The sequence below is a fragment of the Phaseolus vulgaris genome, chromosome 4 (genome assembly GCF_051622355.1).
Source record: "Phaseolus vulgaris cultivar YP4 chromosome 4, ASM5162235v1, whole genome shotgun sequence".
Classification (NCBI taxonomy): Eukaryota; Viridiplantae; Streptophyta; class Magnoliopsida; order Fabales; family Fabaceae; genus Phaseolus; species Phaseolus vulgaris.
The window spans coordinates 43,008,934-43,030,683 of record NC_143501.1 but is presented as its reverse complement, the minus strand read 5'-3'; the positions used below and the strand labels follow the sequence as shown (position 1 = coordinate 43,030,683).

Below are 21,750 nucleotides of genomic sequence, written 5' to 3'. Positions count from 1 at the left end.
TGATGGGTATATTAATATTTGATATTAATATTTATTATTTTTATTTTATTTTTTAATTAAAAATATTATTATATTATTATAAACAGTTTCTTTTGAAAAAATTAAAAATAAAATATTAATTTATTAAAGTGTGTAATGTGTGGTTTTACTGTTGTTGGTTGGTAATATTCACACCAAGTGATGAGGACTATGTCAACCATTCCCATCATGAGTTTTTCTACGCAACAACTCAATTATTCCTCGTGAACAATCATACCATAAATAAACAAACACATTAGCAGTACCTTATTACAAAATCCACGAGTGATCATAATCTTGAAGCAGAAGCCAATGACGAATTTTCTGAATGGAACCATTCCCTTGTGGTTCTTCATTCCCATGCTACCATTCTTTATCTTACTAGCCTTTCGCACCATCTTCAATCTTCTGTCCAAACTGAAGTTCAAATCAGCAAAAAAGCTACCTCCATCTCCTCCAAAGCTTCCAATAATAGGAAACCTACACCAACTTGGCCCCCTCCCTCACCACACTCTCCAATCCTTTGCTCAAACCTATGGCCCTTTAATGTTGCTTCACTTTGGGAAGGTGCCAGTTCTTGTTGTCTCAAGTGCTGAAGCAGCACGTGAGGTTCTCAAAACCCAAGAACACATCTTCTGCAACAGACCACATCGAAAGATCTCTGATATCATCATATATGATTCCAAAGATGTGGCATCTGCTCCATATGGCAACTACTGGAGGCAGATAAGGAGTATTTGTGTCTTGCATCTTCTCAGTGCCAAAAAGGTTCAATCCTTTGGTGCAGTGAGAGAAGAAGAGATCTCCCTAATGATGGAAGAGATTAAACAGTGTTGTTCTTCTTTGATGCCTGTGAATTTAAGTTATTTATTTACTACACTCACAAATGACATAGTGTGTAGAGCTGCTCTCGGAAGGAGATACAGTGGAGAAGGAGGGAGTAAGCTTTGGGAGCCAATGAATGAGATGATGGAGCTGTTGGGTGCTTCAGTTATAGGGGACTACATACCTTGGCTTGATTGGTTGGGAAGCGTTAATGGAATGTATGGTAGGGCAAAGAGAGTGGCTAAACAGCTTGATGAATTTTTTGATCAAGTTCTTGATGAGCATGTAAGTAGGAGAGTGCGTCATGTGCATGGTGATGATGATGAAGAGCAGAATGATTTCGTTGACATTTTGCTGAGGATCCAAGAGCAAAACGCAACGGGGTTTGAGATTGATAGAACAACCATAAAGGCTTTGATCCTGGTATGCAAGATTAGAACAAATGTGTTATCCCTCATTAATTAGTTCCTAATATTCTCTAGACAGCTACTCTACTTTCTAACTTAATAGAATCTTTATTTTGCTGAAGCATCATGCAGTTCAATCCTTAAAGTCAAAGATGATGTGAGAAAACACTAAAAGTAATAGAGATTTCACAAATCAGCTAGGGACTAAACCAAAAGGTTTGGTGGAAGTTTTATTATAAGGTGACTAGCGTTTACAAATCTTAAAAATCAAAGTGGCTTAGTCTTTAATTTTGTATGTCTAACATTCATACAATATTAGAAATTATGTCTTTGATTGAAAACTAGTTGGTGAACTCATTTGGGTTTCAGTGAATGAATCTGTTTCATTAGGTTTTACTTCTTGTTTAAGAAATCTTACGTGAATTTCACTTCATAGTAGAGTCTATTGCAGAGTCAAACACTAAGTTAGTTTTCTAATATCTCTCTAGCAAAAGCTATATATACTTACTTTTCTGAGCAAAAGTTAAATCACATCTACAAAATCTTAATACATGTTGAGTTTATTTTCGTTCATGGAAAATTCAAGGTATAGACAATGAAATTGATAGTTGATGGGTATTTTTTTCAGGATATGTTTGTGGCAGGTACTGACACCAGCTCCTCAATCCTAGAGTGGATAATGACAGAACTCTTAAGGTACCCAATTGTGATGCAGAAGTTAAAATGTGAGATAAGGAATGTGGTTAATGGTAGAACTCACATAACAGAGGAAGATCTAAGTAGCATGCAGTACTTGAAGGCAGTGGTTAAAGAAAGTTTTCGATTACATCCCCCAGGTCCCTTGTTGCTTCCAAGGGAATCCATGGAAGATGTAAAAGTGATGGACTATGACATTGCAGCTGGTACACAAGCAATAGTGAATGCTTGGGCAATTGGAAGAGATCCTTCTTATTGGGACAAAGCTGAAGAGTTTGAACCAGAGAGGTTCTTAAATAGTTCAATAGATGTGAAAGGACATGATTTTGAAGTGATACCATTTGGAGCAGGAAGGAGGGGTTGTCCAGGAATAATGTTTGCCATGAATGAGATTGAGCTGGTCCTAGCAAACCTTGTTCATCAGTTTAATTGGGAAGTGCCTAGTGGAGTAGTGGGAGATAAGACACTGGACATGACTGAAACTACAGGGTTGAGCAGTCACAGAAAATTCCCTCTCATGGCAATTGCATCCCATCATGAATAAGAAGTGAATGTTAAAGATATAGAAAATAACTTGAAAGGAAAATAATGCAATCTACTCTCAATATTGTAGTAATGAATTAATGAGCTTACTTTGGATCGTTCTGCCAAAGATAGCTAAACAATCTTAAGTAGTTGTGAAGTTTATTATTCTTGTAATATTTTGGGATGTTATCTAAGCTCTTAAGTGTTGATTATTCTGGTAAAGTTTCTGCTACTATATACGATTTTCTTTGTAACATTTGAACACAAGTGAGAAGAAAGATCTTTAATATATGTCAATAATGAGGCGGTTGAAGAAGATACTAACGAAAGTGATTGTGCAAGAAAGGATAAGACTACAATAATAAGAAAGATGGGTTTTGATAATAGATGCAAAAGCACCTTCTATTTTTTGAACAGTTTTCACTTCAGTCCTCAAGGTCAATCCATTCCTATTCAAGCTCTATTTTCTTCATCTAAACACATTAATGGGAGAATAATGAGAAGAAAATTTTAATAGTGCAACAAGGCATGGGTTAAATTAGCAGTGTGCTGATATCTTAACAGTACACACTAAAAAGATACTTCCTTATCCGTTAGTACGTAGTGGGGACAACTACCTTCAATCATTCGTTATAATAAGGAGACGTGATTTGATATGTGGAAACAAAACATTTATGGCCACTTCAACAGGTTGCCGCCATGCCATTTCCTTGTGAGAAAAGGATGCAACTAGAATATCTTAATTAAGACAACACATAAGTCTAAAGTAAAATAAATAAAATTTGAGTATTTTTGTGCATCTTTTCACACTTGTAAACCAATAATTCTTGTTTGCATTGGAAGAGAATGAAGGGAAAAAAATAGATTCATTATTTATTAAGTTTTACTTTTGCCTCCATAGAAAAAAAAGGGTCAAAGTTAAGTTGGCACACATGAAAAGTTTGAAAAACTAAAGTGAGTAATTATGTGAAAGTTCTAGGAAGGATGCAAGTTTAACGATTCATAAAGTGTAAATCCCGTAAAACACAACAGAGCAGCCGCCACCCCTTCCTTCATAAATTTTTTTAGGGATAGCAAAGTGGGTGGGTGGGCAATCATAACCCGCTAGTAAAAATGCTGGATGGATTCATTTTTCAATCTGCTGATCCGCTTTAATCCGTCTTGCATAATTTGAGTTTGTGCGTACAAACAGTTGGGCGGAATGGCTGGTCCGCTGACTTATTTAAAAAAAGTTTGTATGTTGACTTGATAATGATAAGACAAGTTGGATTAAAAAAAAAATCAGTTTTTATTTTTTATTCATTTCAATGCTCCAACTATGTTTATTGTAGCGGTATTTATGTTTAATATTTTTGAAATAGAAAAATATTGATATTTGATTTTTATTTTAATTGAATTATTGATATTTGACTATGTTTGAAATGGAAGAACAAAATATTGATGTTTGATAGTAGCAAATATAAGTTCAATTTGCCAATTTTTCAAGAGCAAAAAGTAAAAAACATTTTCATTGAATTTCTTAAAAAGAACTCAATTTGGGACTCGAAACCAAGTTTATTGAAGAATGACCAAAAAATCTTCAACCATTAAACCAATCAAATTTTGTTATCATGATATTATTATTATACTTATTAAAATGATTATCAATATTAATATAATTAAAAATATAAATATTATTAATATATTTCATATATTTAATATCATTTCTATTATTAATTTCATTAATATTATTATTATTCAAATTAATAACATTATTAATTATTATAATAATGTTATTAATATTATTAATGTTACTAAATATTACTAATATTATTAATTTATTAATATTATTAAATATTACTAATATTATCAAATAATAGTAATATTATCAAATAATAGTAATACTATCAAATATTAGTAATACTATCAAATATTAGTAATACTATCAAATATTATTAATATTATTATTAATAATATGATTAATTTTATTCATATTATTAATATCATTAATACTATTAATATTGCTAATACTATTAATATTATTAATAATAATATTATTCATATTATTAATAATAATATTATTCATATTATTAATAATAATATTATTCATATTATTAATAATAATATTATTCATATTATTAATATAATACTAATAATATTATTTATATTATTATATTAATATTATTTATTTTATAATATTAATAATATGTATATCTATGATTATTATTATTTATGAATATTAGTTATAATTTTATAATTATTCATATTATAATAATATTTTAAATATTATGTATATAATTATTATGATAATAATTGGTAGGTAATAGAGATTTGTAGGTAATAGTTGGTAGGTAATAGAAATCTATGGATAAAAGTTGTTAGTAATAAAGATCTGTGGGTAATAATTGGTAGGTAATAGAGATTCGTTATAGTTGGTAGATAATAGAGATTTGTGGGTAATAATTGGTAGGTAATGCTAAATTTACCTACGAATTCAGATCTGTGGGTAATATTAGTAGATAATATTGTCTGTAGGTAATGCTGAATTTACCTATGGATTCATATTCGTGGTTAAAAATTCATAGATGATTCTTATTTTTTTTTGTAGTTCTCCCAACTTCTCATCTCTCCCTTCTCTCTTCATTTTCTCTCCCATATCTCATCTATTCCAAAATCTGATCACGCCATACTGTAGCTAAAGAGTCAGGCTAGATTTCTAGCCAATCAGATTTTCAAACAAAGTGAGTTCATTTTTATTCTAAAGATCTTCTATTCTAGGTTTTTCTCTGTGATTTAGTCATCAATCCCGATGGGGACAAGTGAGAAAAGTGTTCCTCTCAACTTCTTTTACTATAAACTAAAATTTGGTAATATTTGGATAACTTGTTATAGGTTCCTAAATTTTGGAGTGGTTCCTCTGTTTGAGGTGAAATTTCTATCAGTGAAATTTCAGGTAAGGGAAGCTAACTTAAATTTTTAATAGCACCTAGGCTAGAAGATCTGGATGTGAAGGGAACGTAATCTATATATTTAATTTCTCTTGTAGGGATGTTGCGTGTTTATATATTGTGTTTTTATTTATATATTATTTAAACTTGTAGAAATATTGGATTTTGATGGTTTAGTATTTAAGTGTTGTTTTTTTATGTTAATAAGACTTTTGAATGTTCTGGATCGTGTTTTAAATGATACTGTATGATGAAAATGGTATGGAATTGAATTCATACATTTGGGATAATGTATGGACTAATGTTTGTTTGTGTATTAAGTATTGATGTCTATGTGGTATCGGAGATCTTCGAGCTTCACTGATGATCTAAGTCATATAGACATATCAGGTGGGGTGGTGAGAAGCTGATGGAGGATTTCATGTACATCGTGACATATGAGATACACGACTTGGATTGTATTGAACTTACCCTAATCATTTCTCTTGGATTTCCTGGTAATTTTTGGATCAGGTGTTAGTCTCTGGTAGGACTTACTTAATATGGATCTTCCGGAAGACGTTGTTTGTTGAATATCATGGATGTGTAGATCCATGTGAGATTTATGTGATTGTTTTATGTTGGGATTTGAAGAAGATTGAATAATTGATAAATTGATCCATGTAATTTGGTTTTCTCTTTTGATTTAATCGTGTATATTATAAAACTTTATTTTCACTAGCTTAATGTGTTGTGAACTGCGATGACTGTATTATGTACATGAGCAGATGATCGTATATGTGTCGGAGGTTCTGGAGGGCTTTAAGATGTAGTTTTTAAATCTTATATTGTTAATATTTGTATTTCTATAAGTAAACATCTTAGAATAGAAATATTTTTAAAAAGTTTGTGTAAAAATCTGTAGAACTAATTGTATTGTAATAGTTAGATGTATTTTATGGGATGTTACATAAAACATGTATAAAAGGGTTAAATACTCTTTACGTGTTATGTTTATTAATACATATATTCTTTAGGCAACAAAAAGACTATTCACAAAAGGAATAATTCATCCATCTTTATTTAATAATTTCATTATATTTATGTGAGTAGACATGATGAAGACCTAAATGTTTAAGGAAGGGAGATTATGTTGATAAAATAACATTAATTTACTTCATAAAAATATTTATTAAGTGAACTTGAAGTCTAATTTAAACTTATAAAACGGGTTCAAAGTTAAGGTTTGTAAATATTATATATTATGAAATATTTTTATATCTAGTCGATGTGTAATCTTTAATATACCTTATCGTGCTGAGACTATCAACTCGTGTGTGAAATTATATATTTATGGATAGTTCGATAGTGATAAATTCAACTAACTTTCGCTAGACTGAATTTAAATTTAACTCCACCTTTATAAAATCGAGTATAAAATTTCTTTTATCTTTACTAAACTAAAGTGACATGCTTATATATCTTTCATGATTGGTTACATACTCGGAGTGAGTTACATATCTCATTGATAGATTGGGAGAAGCATAAAGTCAATCTTATGGTCCCAAGTGCTCCGCATCTTTATTCAACTTCCCATCATGACTTTTTTTAGCAATATATGTATCCCTTGTGAAACAAGCCAACACATTACAGCACATTATTACAAAATCCACGACTGAACATAATCTTGAAGTAGAAGCCAATGACGAATTTTCTGAATGGAACCATTTCCTTGTGGTTCTTCATTCCCATGCTAGCATTCTTCATCTTGCTAGCCTTTCCCACCATATTCAATCTTCTATCCAAACTGAATTCCAAATCAGCAAAAAAGCTACCTCCATCTCCTCCAAAGCTTCCAATAATAGGAAACCTACACCAACTTGGCAACCTCACTCACCACACTCTCCAATCCTTTGCTCAAACCTATGGCCCTCTAGTGATGCTTTACTTTGGGAAGGTGCCAGTTCTTGTGGTCTCAAACACTGAAGCAGCACGCGAGATTCTGAAAAACCAAGACCACGTGTTCTGTAACAGACCACATCGTAAGATGTTTGATATCTTCTGGTATGGTTCCAGAGACGTAGCCTCTGCTCCATATGGCCACTACTGGAGGCAGGTGAAGAGTATCTGTGTCTTGCATCTTCTGAGTACGAAAAGGGTTCAGGGCTTTCGTAAAGTGAGGGAAGAGGAAGTTGTGGTAATGATAGAGAAAATTATGCAGAGTTGTGCATGTTTGAAGCCAGTGAACTTAACTGATTTGCTCTCTGATGTGACGAATGATATAGTGTGTAGGAGTGTTATTGGAAGGAGATATGAAGGGAGTGTGCTTAGGGGGCCAATGAGCCAGTTGGAAGAGTTTCTGGGGGCATCGGTTATAGGGGACTATATACCTTGGCTTGATTGGGTGGGAAGAATTAATGGAATGTATGGTAGGGCAAAGGGAGTGGCTAAACAGCTCAATGATTTTTTGGAAGAGGTTGTTGATGAACATGTTGGTGTGAGAAGCCATGGTGATGGTGTTAATGCTGATAGGCAGAATGATTTTGTGGAGATCTTGCTGGAGATTCAGAAAACTAGCTCCACTACAGATTTTCAGGTTGATAGGACTATCATGAAGGCTTTGATCATGGTAAGATATATCTATCACTGCTTGTGTATTAGTTCTTATTGAGTGTTTTGCTAGCATATCAGTATTATTTATTACACATTTTAGTAGATAAATGGCATGTTTATAATTTGAATGAAAAATGTTGTCAGTTCTTGTGATTTTTATACATGTTTTATCATAATACGAAGTCATGATCGAATCTTTTTAATGGATGTTGATAGAATGCGTCAATTTATAATTGTGATATGAAATAATATAATTTTCAAACTTTTTATTTTTTTTATGAAATTTATATTTAATATTTTTTTTAATTGTAATATAGTGTAGTTGTAATATAATGTATGATTGTTAATATATTAACAGTGCATTTTAAATGAATTAATTATGATCTTAAGCTTATAAAATTTTTCTCAACCTATATGTCCTACATCACCAGAAAGTGAGAAACAAAAGAAAAAAAAGTATGGATATGATAAATAATAGAGTGGTGACCACATAAAACACACTTGTTTTTGACGATTCAAAATAATAATATTTTAATTATATTTATTTTATTTTTTAATTTAAAATTTTAATATATATTATTATATTATTAAAATGGATTATAAATTAGATGTAAGTTTTTTAAGAAATGTGAACCTACTTTAATAATATAATAAATGAATATTTTTTATTTAGTAAATGTCAAAATATCACCATCTAAATAATTTGATTAAATAAAAAAGATTAACAAAATCATAAATAATTGAATATTAATAAAATGCAAGATAGATGGTCGAACTGTCTTTATTTTAAATATTATCCCCACTTCATCTTTTCAAGGGTGGTGTAAAGTTTCTTTAAATAAAAAATATAATTTTTTATTATTTTTAATAAAAATTATTTGGTTTAAAGAAATTTGAGATCTTTAATAAGAATTTTTTTTATAATATATAATAGTTTATCTTAAAATAAATACTTAATAATTTAATTTTTTTGAATTGAAGTCCTTGAAAAAAATATTTATTTATATTTAATTGATAACATTATATTAACTCATTTAAACGATCTCTGTAATATTTTTATCTTTTTATTTTGGTGTTTTAACTTATTTTTTTTTTATCATAATAAAGTTTATATGATTTTTTGTTATATGGTGATTATCTTAGTAAGAAAAACATACATATATAATAGAAATAAATAGGCATAAAAGCCTTAAATAATTTTGTTTTTAATTTACAGATATCTAATTTGAAGTAAAAATTAGTTAGATACTTAAAATACAAATTGATCATATATATAAGAGATTTATAAGTTATTTAAATTTTTTCTATTATATTTTTTAATTCAACATTACAATAAATATATATATATATATATAATTAAATATTAGGTGAATAATCAACCAATAAATAATAAAAGAGAAATTAATGGTATTTTGAATTTAAAATTAACAATTAAATAAAAAATATAATACCTAAAAATTAATTTGTTTTGCCTTCTTTTAAATTGCATACCTACTACATGCTGCTGGTGTAGTTTCGTCCACAAAACTATAGATCTGGACTCTGCTATTTGTTATGAAAAGCTTAGATTTGTACGCAGTAAAAGACTGCTGATAAAAAAAAAACGGAATAAAAGATTAACTAATAAAAGATTGCATTGATGAATGAGGACAAGGGTTGGACCCAATGAGTAGGAGAGAGAAACTGACTGAACAATGATGTCAGATCTTGTTCATTTTTTAACATTTTTAAATTAACATGTCAAAAAGGACTTGAAAACTCATGTGGCTCTTGTACCACCACATCAATGAATAGAAAAGTGATTTCTTACAAAGAAAAATACAACATAAAGAAAGAGTCAGAAGCTAAACACAATTAATTGTCTTATTCTTCTCTGTTAAATTCTTAAGATGCCATCTTGGGTTGAAAGTTGATTTTCATACTGAATATAATAAGGCAATGCAATCCTTTATTTCTTTCTTTATGCTCTTTTTTATCTCACATAACATAAACTTCTGATAATAACATATGTATTCATACTATGTCTGGTTTTACCTTGTACTGTGTGATTCTGACAGGACACAAGATGGTTTCTAATGGCATATATATAAGTTTTTCTTACATTATCATCAAAATATAAACTAACATGTAACAAGTTTGATAATTTGAATAATAACTATCCTAGAAATCTGAACGATTTATAGTTACCAATGAAGTCATTAATTATTAAGCATATATGTATTGATGTTTGATTCTTTGGTTTCAGGATATGTTTGGTGCAGGAACTGATACCACCCTTGCAGTCCTGGAATGGGCTATGACAGAGCTCTTGAGACACCCAAATGTGATGCAAAAATTACAAGATGAGGTGAGAAGCGTGGCTAGGGCTAAGAATCACGTAACTGAGGAGGATTTGAGTGACATGCCTTACTTAAAAGCAGTGATTAAAGAAATTCTTAGACTGCATCCTCCATCTCCCATTTTGATTCCAAGGGAATCCATGCAAGACACCAAAGTGATGGGCTATGACATTGCAATTGGCACACAAGTACTAGTCAATGCTTGGGCAATTTCAACTGACCCTTTGTATTGGGATCAACCTCTAGAGTTTCAACCAGAAAGATTCTTGAATAGTTCAATAGATATCAAAGGACATGATTTCCAATTGATTCCATTTGGAGCAGGAAGAAGGGGTTGTCCAGGAATAGCTTTTGCCATGGTTGTGAATGAGTTGGTTCTTGCAAACATTGTGCACCAATTTGATTGGACTGTGCCTGATGGAGATGTGGGGGACCAGACATTTTGCATGTCTGAAACTACTGGATTAACTGTTCATAGAAAACTACCTCTTGTGGCACTTGCATCTCCTCGTATATAGTATATTAAGAAGTGAAGTATTCCAAATAAGATTGCAGGCATAAAAAGAAAGTAAGTTGTGTAATTAGTAATTCTGCGTTATCAGAAAAAATAAAATCATTGATGTGTTTCATTCAGTTATGTGAGTTTTGGGTGCCTTCAAAATTGTGGGATGAATCGCTTGTAAGAAGTTATATAAAGTGTTCCGAAGCATACAAGGATTCATTACTATTTTTAGTGAATGTCCTATACAATTGCATCTGTCTACTACCTCATAGTAAGATCAATAACCTGAATGATATTTGGCTCTTCGTTCTCTAAAAATTTATGTTATTCATGTGGAGCTAGATTGTTGACCACCAAGAATGTTATAGAAAATGTGAAATGTTATCCTTATGCAAGCACATGCTAGATCAATCATAGCATAGCATAAACCCAAATAGAGTAAGAGAAATTACATAAAAAAATATATTACTGCATGAACAAGTCGGCCTCTCCATGTATTGAAATCTATGTCAAATAAAATGATAAACCGATTGATCTCTCGGCATGTTGTTAGAATACAACATCTCATGTTACTAACTTCAAAGGTTAACAAAAGAATGTCAAAAGTAAGCCTTAATGATAGTTCATAACAGTATAAATAGCTAACTTGGACACAAGTATCACCAGAATCCTAATATTTTTTACTTTGTAATTTTGTTACTAACTTGATGGTTGGAGTATCTTTGCAGGTGAATCTCTCTCACTTGATACCCATCAAGAGACTGTGATGGATGCATAACCAAGAAATTAAAAAAGTTTGAAAGACTGAGAAGAATAAAAAAATTGAGATCTCTTTATTAAGGGTACCCATATGTTATCCTGTGTATAAATAACTACTCTATTAACACAATTACATATATCAGATTTATATCAGAACTTTTCTCCTTTCTCTCTCTCATCCTAATAACATGGTATCATGAGCTAGAAAGTTTTCTTCTTTTTTTTCTTCTTCGTTTTTCTTTCATGGCTCCCGCTCCTTCCTCTCCACCATCATCTTCGTCCACCCAGACTCTCTCTACCAAGAGCTCCTCTGTCTCTCTGCATCACTTTACTACTCTTATTCCGCTCAAACTGGATGACGAAATTTTGTTGTTGTGGAAACAACAGGTTCATGCCATTATTGATGGGTTGCTGCTTTCTTCGTTTCTTGACGGAACTAACGTTCCTTCGCGCTGCCTCTTTGCTGCTGATGACATTGTCAGTTCCAATCCTTCCTTCATCTCTTACAAACAACAAGATAATTTGGTGGTTGCATGACTTCTAGTGTCCATGACCACTCCAATTTTAACCCAAATGGTGGGTCTTACCTCTGCATCGCCGATCTGGCAGACGTTACACACATATTTTTCTTCTCATACTCGGGCCTAGATAAAGAAATTGAAATCAAACGCACGGTGGATGCGTTGGCTGCGGTTGTTGCACCTATATTTGTTGAATATCACTTCGAAACCATCCTTGATGGTTCCCTCCTGATTTTGATCCTTTTGTTGCCTCCATTCTGTCTAGAACCGATTCATTATAAAGTTGAAGAGATCGAAGCTCTACTTTTTTTTTATCAGCAATGAATAAATTAAATTTAAAGGGGATACTTCAGGAGTATCCCAACCTTTATACAAAAGAGATTTCTCCTCCTTATAGCTTAGGAAAAAACCCAAAGCTAGTTAACAAGTCTATACCAGCTCCTGGGAAACATCTACATCCAATCTGCTTTACGACCTGCAGGAGAAGCGAAACCTGTTACTGGAGCCATTTAGAGCAACATCCAAACGGACCACTAGCATCAAGCTAAGATGGCTATGACAGCAACCAAAACCAGATAAGAACAATAGCAGAAATCTACTGCACTATAATGCGAAACCAGCATTCTACATCACCATTCTAGCACCATCCAGGCCTTAAAATTCTACTGCATATATTATCAAAACAGGATCACAGTCTAGTTTGGATACCCTTCATGCCTGTAGACACATGATGCCTCTGAACCCATGAGTTAGACCCTTGGCAGTGCCAGCTACGTGAGCTCTTATAGGACTCAAGACTTAAGCTTCCTTTCTTGCTCTTAGAAGCATGAAACCAGCCAAACCAGCCTTTAACCATTCTAGCTCCTACATCTGCCTTTAACCAGTCAAATAGCATACCATGAGCCACCAGGCTGAATCGAAGCTCTACTTCTAGTGCAAGAAGAACGTCTTGAATGTCATCATCAACTCGATCCTCTCAGCTTTCCTACAATTGTCACTCTCACATCTTGGTCACCTTCGAATCCCACCAATGACAAAGTCAACCCCAAGTTCCATGGCCCTTGTGGTGGTCGTGGGTTTTCTCATTCACAAAATTTCTCATCCTAATAACACTCTTCATATCATAATAAAACTCATTTACTCAGGTCCCATAAGATTACTTTGTAAAAACACTGCCAATTTCTTATTTTTTTTTTATTGCAGAAAGGATATATGTATTCTTATACCGATATATGTATTTAATATGTTAATTTGTTTCTTATCAATCTCCCAAGTTAAGATGACAATGTTTGATGAGACATTTATCCTTTGTAATAGTCTCTAAAAGGACTTATATTAGTATTCTATCTTGTTAATCCAAGTACATATGTAACATTATGTATACAAATTTGACCACATAAGTTGCAAACATGTATTTTTTTTTTATAAAAGTTTTCATGTTAAACACAAATATGTCTTCTTTTCATATCCAATTATGTTTTATTCCTTCTTTATATCTTTATGGAAAAATAATATGGGGCACTTCATGTACCTATTGTAAAATCAAACTAGTTTCTCCTTGAATTCCAACTCTCGTTCCTTTAACAATTTTAACATCTCCCTCGTTGTGATTTCCTTTTGTTATGAACCATTAAACACCCTATTGTGAAGTCACCCACCCTTTCCTTTTTCCAAAATTTGAATTGATTTGTTACCTTTCACCAAAATTTTTCCATTCGTTCCTTTGTCCTCTTAGTTTAAATATGTCATCTCATTCCTTCCATCCTATCTAACCATATTCAACTATAAATTATCCTTTTTTTACTAGCATTCTTCACCTCCATTTGTATGGTCAAATTAAAGTGTTTTAAATCTTTGATTCTCAATCACCTTCTTCATTTGAACTTTCATAAAAATAATTTATTCTTTATTTGTTCATCATTAGTACCCAAACACCCTTATTTCTTGGTTTGCTCCAATTGGAATCTTAAGTAGATGAAAAGGATGTTTATAGTTCTAGAATTCATAATAGTTGTTATACTTTTTTGTTGTTGAGACTTTGACCTAACTTCATTCAATTTTCTTTTAAAAATGGTGACCTCTAACCAAACATCATCTTAAAATATTAAAATATAACATAAGGGTGGACAAAAAATCTAAATTCTCAAATCCAATTCATAATTGTCCAAATTCATATTACTTTTAAAATATTTGCAAATATATATATTTTAATTAATTAATTTTAATTTACTTTTTTATCCTTTTTATTTTAAATTTAAAGTATTATTATTTTTATTTAAAATATAATTATCATTTAAATATAAAAATATAAAGATTATAAAAAAATAATTATTATAAAAAACATAATTAATCATATTATATATAATAAATTATAAATATAAAAATAAATATATATTTTAATAATTAAAAAAATAAATTTAAATAATAATTATATTAATTAAAAAAAGTAAAGATAAAAATAATAATTTTATTTAATATAAAAATAAATTTTTATCAAATATTTATAATTATAAATATTTAAATAATATTTTAATTAAAATAATTATAATTTATAAATAAATATATCAAATTAATTTTTAACCAGTTTTAAATATAAGGATAAATTTGTAAACTTACATTTTTATCAATTTAAAAATATATAATTTCAATCACATCCATCACATCATTCACAAACTTTTATAAACTTTCCCCATATTTTCCACTCTATTTACCTTAATCCAAACACCCTAACTTTCTTTACAATCTCCCTTCAAATCATCACAAATTCACTCCCTCCTTTTCACTCCCTAATCCAAACAAAGCCTAAATGAACACAAATCCTAACTTATTTTATGTCATACTTAAATAAAAATCTCAAATAAATAAAATTTTTAAGTTTTTCAGAATCCGAAATAAATACAAAATCTTAAATTATTTTATTTACTACTTAAATAAAAATATAAAAATATAAAAATTAATAAAATTTTCAAAATTATAAATGAATAAATATAAATAAAAATTTAATGTCTTAAATAAAAATCTAAAATCAATAAAATTCCTAAATTTTTCAAAATTCTAAATAAATACATATCCTAAATTATTTGATGTCATTCTTAAATAAAAATCTAAATTAATTAAAATTCTAAGTTTTTCAAAATCTAAAATAAATACAAATTTTAAATATTTTATTTTATACTTAAATAATAATATAAAATTTTATACTTAATATAATTGAAGGGAGAAATTGAAAACTTTTGCCACATGTCACAACCAGTTTTCTTTAAGAAAAAATCAAAAATGCAATTTTACTAAAGGAAGAAACAACACAAGTGGCACACTCACACAACTTCTTCATTGCTGAGTGGAAGACAACTTGCAAAAGTCACAAAGTGCTTGTAAGGAGGATTGCAAAAGTCACAAAGTGCTTATTAAAAGATATGAAGTTTCCGGTTCTTAATAGACTTGGATCTTTGACATATTATTTTTTGTTAATATTAAACGACATAATTTGATGATTAACATAATATGGGTTGATGAAAAACAAAGACAAAAAAACAATAGCAAAATCAAAATATGATATTGAGAGACTTAGAACAAGTGTGAGGTTGAACAATAAAACAATAGCGACCAAATAAAGGTTAGAGTCAACTATAAGAAAGTTAATTGTAAGTATTTTATTATTCATGACCTTCACCCACAACTTCAACCATTTATTCTATAGTTTCTCAACATTGTATTTAGGCTTTTGATTTTCTTTTCTCTTCATTTTCGTTTCACTTTCTTTTCAATATCATTCAAACAAGTTGTTTCTGTCATTTTGAACCAAAACAATAAAAAGTCACCTTTTATTGGATATCCGGAAAATATGTCTCATTATTAGATGTCCTTCACTATCTTCATGTGCAACTCTAACTTAATGTTAACATTAATACATCACTTACCTAACAAAAAATTTAAACAATGGAAAATCAATTGAAAAATATAGAGTTTTTGAGTACTCAATCGAATCAATTAAAAATACTCAAACTTCTCAAGAACTTGAAAATTAATTAAGCTTTTAAATTATTTTACATGAAATTCACTTGTCATAGGGTCTATGTTGCAAATAGTTAAACAACAAGTTTTCAAATATTTTTCTTGTACAATTGTTGTACAAAAGTTATTTCTTTTCAATGTTCCACACATACACACTACTTTTCTATAAAAAGTTAAGTCGCATATTAGTTGCACAAAATCTTAATAAATGTTGAGTTTATTTCCATTCATGGAAATTCAAGGTAGACAATGAAACTGACAATGGGTATTTGTTCCAGGATATGTTTGCCGCAGGCACTGAGAGTAGCGCCACAATCTTAGGATGGATAATGACAGAACTCCTAAGGTACCCAATTGCGATGGGATAAGGAATGTGGTTGGTGGCAGAAGTCGCATAACTGAGGAAGATTTAACTAGTATGCATTATATGAAGGCAGTGATTAAAGAAACTTTTCGATTACATCCCCCAGCTCCCTTGTTGATTCCAAGGGAATCCAGAGAAGATGCCAAAGTGATGGGCTATGACATTGCAAGTGGCACACAAGTAGTAGTTAATGCTTGGGCAATTGCAAGAGATCCTTCTTGTTGGGACAAAGCTGAAGAGTTTGAGCCAGAGAGATTCTTAAATAGTTCAATAGATGTGAAAGGACTTGATTTTGAAGTGTTACCATTTGGAGCAGGAAGGAGGGGTTGTCCAGGAATAATGTTTGTGACGAATGTGATTGAGTTGGTCGTGGCAAACCTTGTTCACCAATTTAATTGGGAAGTTCCAGGTGGAGAGGTGGGGCAACAGACGTTGAACATCAACGAAAGTAATGGGTTGAGCAATCATAGAGAATTTCCTCTCATAGCAATTGCATCCTATGATGTCTAAGAAGTTACTGTTAAAAGATAAACATAATAACTTAGAATAAAAATAAGGGATTATATTCTCAGCTTTCATATGGAATATATTGTTATAATATATTTTATAAGACAAAAAATAATTGATTGTTATAGTGATTAAATTAGAGACAATTTTAGAGATTAAAAAGAAATTGGTTTTTAAATTAGTTTCTATTATTGTTAAATAATTTTTAAGTTGATATCTAATTAATTACCAAGGTTTTTGCTACCAAATTTAGAATCTAAATAATTGGTAGTTAAAACCTTGATAGCTAATTAGATACCAATTTAGAAATTATTTAATAAATAATACAGACTAATTTAGAAATCAAAAAATAATTTAGACTCTAAAATGGTCTCTAATTTAGTCACTATAACAACTAATTATTATTTTTTTCTAAAATTGGTTTCTATTCAATGATTTTTTTGTTTTTTTTTATCGGCAATGAATTAATTAAATTTAAAAGGGACACTTCAGGGGTGTCCCAACCCTTATACAAAACTACTAGTAGCTAAAAACATGAAAAGATAAATGTGGGTTTTCCAAGCAACACCAAACCAGATCTACTAGAGTTAGGCCCTTCCAGTTTTTCACTCCAATTTTCTCCTATGCCCCAATATCTGTATGGAACGCACACATAGCTACTGCCACATTTGAGTTACCATATAAATGCTCAAACCCTATTTCCAAACCATACCTTTCCACATGGTTGCCATTACTAATCTCACACCTGCATAGACCAGAGGTTGTACTAAATGCCTATCACCCCCTACTGTACCAGGACAGCATCCCCATATTGAAGCTAGAATCAACAGAAGACAAAACAAGCATATTCAGAACCTGCCAACTCTCCTCCAATTACCATCATGACAAGGCTATGCAAACAGATCTGTTAAGCCTGACTAAACTTTGGAACATCCATTTCTTCAGAGTGAAACACAGGTGCACCATAACTTCCACGCATACCTATTGGGAACCTACTGGACTTCATAACTTCTTAGCTTCAAGTAACGTGAAGGAACCTGCATCAAGATAGCCACAAACCAGCATCTTTCAAACCAGCCACAAACCAGCGCATTTCACTTCTAAACAGATACAGCTATATACTGCCCAGCCTTCGTGACAAAATTCCAGCATATCCAAGAAGACAATAATTGACCTATTACCCTGCATACTGGACGTCAAGCTTTCCCAGAAGCACTAGAATATTCTCAGCGCACACATAAAAGACACTGGATAGGATTTAAAAGCCAGTCCGTGAAAGAGTAAGAAAAAGAACCTTCCCTATGTTTGAGCCAGGACCATGACAGAAGTTGAGCTGCTTGAAGAATTTCCTCAGGAATGCCTTGTTTGAAAATCACATTATTTCTATGCTCTCATATGCATCGTGTAATCGCCGCCCATACTCCCTTCCATACCAAATTCTGTTTCTCGGACAAGTTAGGTAAGTGGAAATTCAGAAAATGATTACAAATGTCCTTGTTCTGTGCACCCAGAACACCTATCCATCTATAGCAAAACATCAAAACACGATAAGCATAACCACAATCCAAGAATAAATTCTGGGTGGATTCCACTGACTGGTTACAAAAGACACAAAGAGGGGAGTTCACCACGACTCCTCGTGTCACGAGATTCTGGCTTGTCGGGATTTTGTCCAAAAGGATTTTCCAAGCTGTGCATAGGACTTTTGGTAGGGCTTTGACCTTCCACAGCATGCTAAAAGCAGCATTACCTGGGCCGGACCCTTGGTTGGTTAAGAGGCCATATGCTAATTTCACAGAAAAAAAACCCCTTAGGGTCCCCTCTCCAAGTAATGAAATATCCTTGGAGTCCTTGTTCAAAACTTCCCTAGATAAGGTTGTTAATAATTATACTTCCAAAACTGACTCCCAGTTGAATCTCTCCCTCCTCCATTCTAGGTGCCAATGCCATCCGTAGTCATCCCAAAATCCAGCCTCACCCACCATCATCCCTTGATTCAGGGATAAAGAGAACAATCTAGGGTATAACTCCTTAAGATTATTGTTATTAATCCAAGGATCCTCCCAGAAGTGTACAGAGTCCCCAGATCTGACATTCCATGCAACAGCTTGTTGGAACCAACCTACACCATAACCCTCCCTACATATGTTTTCTAAGTCTCTCCACCACCAGGATTGGCAACAAGACCGAACATGGTTAACACCAGATAACACCGTATATTTAGACTCCAAGATATCTTTCCATTTCCCCTTCGCTTCGCTCATTAACCTCCATTTCCATTTCGCCATAAGGGCATAGTTGAACTTCCTGATGTCTTTAATTTCTAACCACCTTCCTCAAGAGGTTTACAGATTTTTCCCCAGCTTACCCAAGGTATGGATCTGTTATCTCTGCCCCAACCCCACAGGAATCTCCTTTGTATGCTCGTAATTCTGTTATAGACCGATACCGGGGCTTTAAAGAAGGATAAGTAGAAGAGAGGAATGGATGTAAAGACTGATTTGATTAAGCAGATTCTACCCGCCATAGATAAGCATCTCCCTTTCCAAGTACTAAGTCTAGCACTGATCTTGTTGACGACAGGCTCCTAGAACAGTACCTTCCTTGGATTACCTCCTACTTCCAACCCCAAGTACTTGAAAGGCATCCGCATAGTGTTGCAATTTAAAGTCTTGGCATAGGTTTCTAAAGTGAACCTATCCACATTTATCCCTGCCAATTTCGATTTGTGAAAATTAATCTTCAATCCGGAGACTAGTTCAAAGCATCTTAGAATCGTCTTTATAGTGAAAACATTTGAGAAAGAGTCCGCAATCGTGAACAGGGTGTCGTCTGCGAATTGGAGCATACTGCATACTATTTCCTTTCTTTCCACCTTCACACCTGTAAGCATGCTTTGCTTAGTCGCTTGTCTCACTAATCCAGCCAAACCCTCAACAACCACCAGGAATAGAAATGGAGCCATAGGGTCACCCTGTCTCAGCCCTCTTCATGGTTTGAATTCCTCTGTTGGGCTTCCATTAATCAACATAGAAATGGAGGACGATTCCAAGCAGCCTGTAACCCACCTTACCCATTTGCTATGAAAGCCTAACCTTTGTAACATATCAAGTAAGAAGTTTGACCTTACTGAGTCATATGCCTTCTCGTAGTCCACCTTAAAACAAAGTGCACTCCTCCGATTCCTCCTAACCTCCACCACCTCGTTTGCTATAAGCACACTATCCAACATGCCTCTATTCCTCAGAAAAGCGGATTGGTCTTCGTCAATGACCAAAGAGAGAACATCCTTCATTCGACCTACTAATACCTTAGTAACAATCTTATAGAAGACTCCTACAAGGGAGATGGGCCTGAATTGGTCGAGAGAAAGGGGATCACTCACTTTAGGTACCAAAGCAATAAAAGAGGCATTACACCCCTTTGGTATCACCCCGGTTTCATGGAAAACCTGCAAAGCCTCCATAACGTCAGTTTTAAGGACGTCCCAACAATTCCTGATAAAAGTAAAATTGAATCCATCTGGACTTGGGCTCTTTGAACCTTCACATTGCCACACGACTTCTTTCACCTCTTTCTCTATGAAACTTGTTACCATCCTTGTACTGATTTCAGAGGGGAGACATTTAAACTCCACAGAGCCCAAATTTACTCCAAAATCTTGTGTAGCCGTGAACCTTTTCTCAAACAAAGACTTAGCTTCCCTACGTACTACTTCCGGTTCCTCACACCATTGCCCCCCAACCTCCACACCTTTGACTTCGTTTTTAAGTCTTCTCCATCTAATAGCCGTGTGAGAGAATTTAGAGTTCATATCCCCAAACTTGCACCAGTTTGCTCTTGCTTTTTGCCTTGAAAGGGAATCCAGCTTGTTATCCACCTCCCGCAATTGGCTAAGTAATTCCATTCTTCTTAGTTGACCACTCTCCTCAAGAACTTCACTTTCATCCTTAATATCAAGGTCCTTAATTTCCTTGAGGATTTGCTTCTGGTTTGTCTGCATACACCCGAACACATTCTTATTCCAGTCTTTGAGGTCTGCCTTCAAATATTTTAGCTTATCTTTGAGACTAGAAATACCATTTCCCTGACCAATGTAAGAACCCCATTTCTCCTTCACATACAGTTTGAATCCTGGCTCCATAAACCACGCATCTATTACGAAAGGGTTTAGGGCCCCAATCTTTGGCCCAAGACTTTGCCACAATCGCGCAATGGTCAGGCACAATTCTTTGTTGTACATATTGTTTGTAGAAGGGCAAAACTTGAATCCATTATTCGAACACAAGAAATCTATCTAGCCTGCTTTTAGCAGTACCATTTGCTTTGAACCAAGTAAATTTTTTCCCCATACTCGGAATGTCTACCAAACAGTTTGTATCAATAAAATTGTTGAACCCTTCATTTCCTTCCTCTGGCTAGAACCACCTCCAATGCCTTTCCTTTCATCTTCCCTTTTTACAGCATTAAAGTCACCGCAAAAACACCCTACCACGTTTTGATGAGACCTTTTAAGAGACGTTAGAGCTTCCATAGAGTTACTTTAGCTCTATAATTACAAGCTGCATACACATTAACCACTAAACACGTGCGTCTAGATTTAATATGCTGACCTACAACAGATATGAAGCCTAATCCTACAACGTGCGATTTGTAGCAAAATTTGTCTTTATGCCACATTGATAAAAGGCTCCTTGCGCCGTCTTCATCTTCATGATGCACCCAACCAATATTACTAACCCCCCAAAGCGAGA

General features: G+C 32.7%; 3 protein-coding genes across 3 annotated transcripts; all 3 read left to right on the top strand.

Moving 5' to 3' along the window:
• Positions 1-242: 242 nt before the first annotated feature.
• On the top strand, positions 243-2,693 carry LOC137837660 (cytochrome P450 736A117). The gene is made up of 2 exons (XM_068646754.2): positions 243-1,266; positions 1,879-2,693. Exons 1-2 carry the CDS (start codon positions 331-333, stop codon positions 2,488-2,490), a joined length of 1,548 nt encoding a protein of 515 aa, XP_068502855.2. The 5' UTR covers positions 243-330; the 3' UTR covers positions 2,491-2,693.
• A 4,197-nt stretch (positions 2,694-6,890) lies between these two features.
• On the top strand, positions 6,891-11,067 carry LOC137837659 (cytochrome P450 736A117). Its single transcript, XM_068646753.2, has 2 exons — positions 6,891-8,006; positions 10,236-11,067. Exons 1-2 carry the CDS (start codon positions 7,080-7,082, stop codon positions 10,845-10,847), a joined length of 1,539 nt encoding a protein of 512 aa, XP_068502854.2. The 5' UTR covers positions 6,891-7,079; the 3' UTR covers positions 10,848-11,067.
• Positions 11,068-16,447: 5,380 nt separating this feature from the next.
• LOC137838826 (psoralen synthase) lies at positions 16,448-16,999 on the top strand. Its single transcript, XM_068648048.1, has one exon. The coding sequence runs from the start codon at positions 16,448-16,450 to the stop codon at positions 16,997-16,999; it is 552 nt and encodes a 183-aa protein (XP_068504149.1).
• The last annotated feature ends 4,751 nt before the right edge of the window (positions 17,000-21,750 follow it).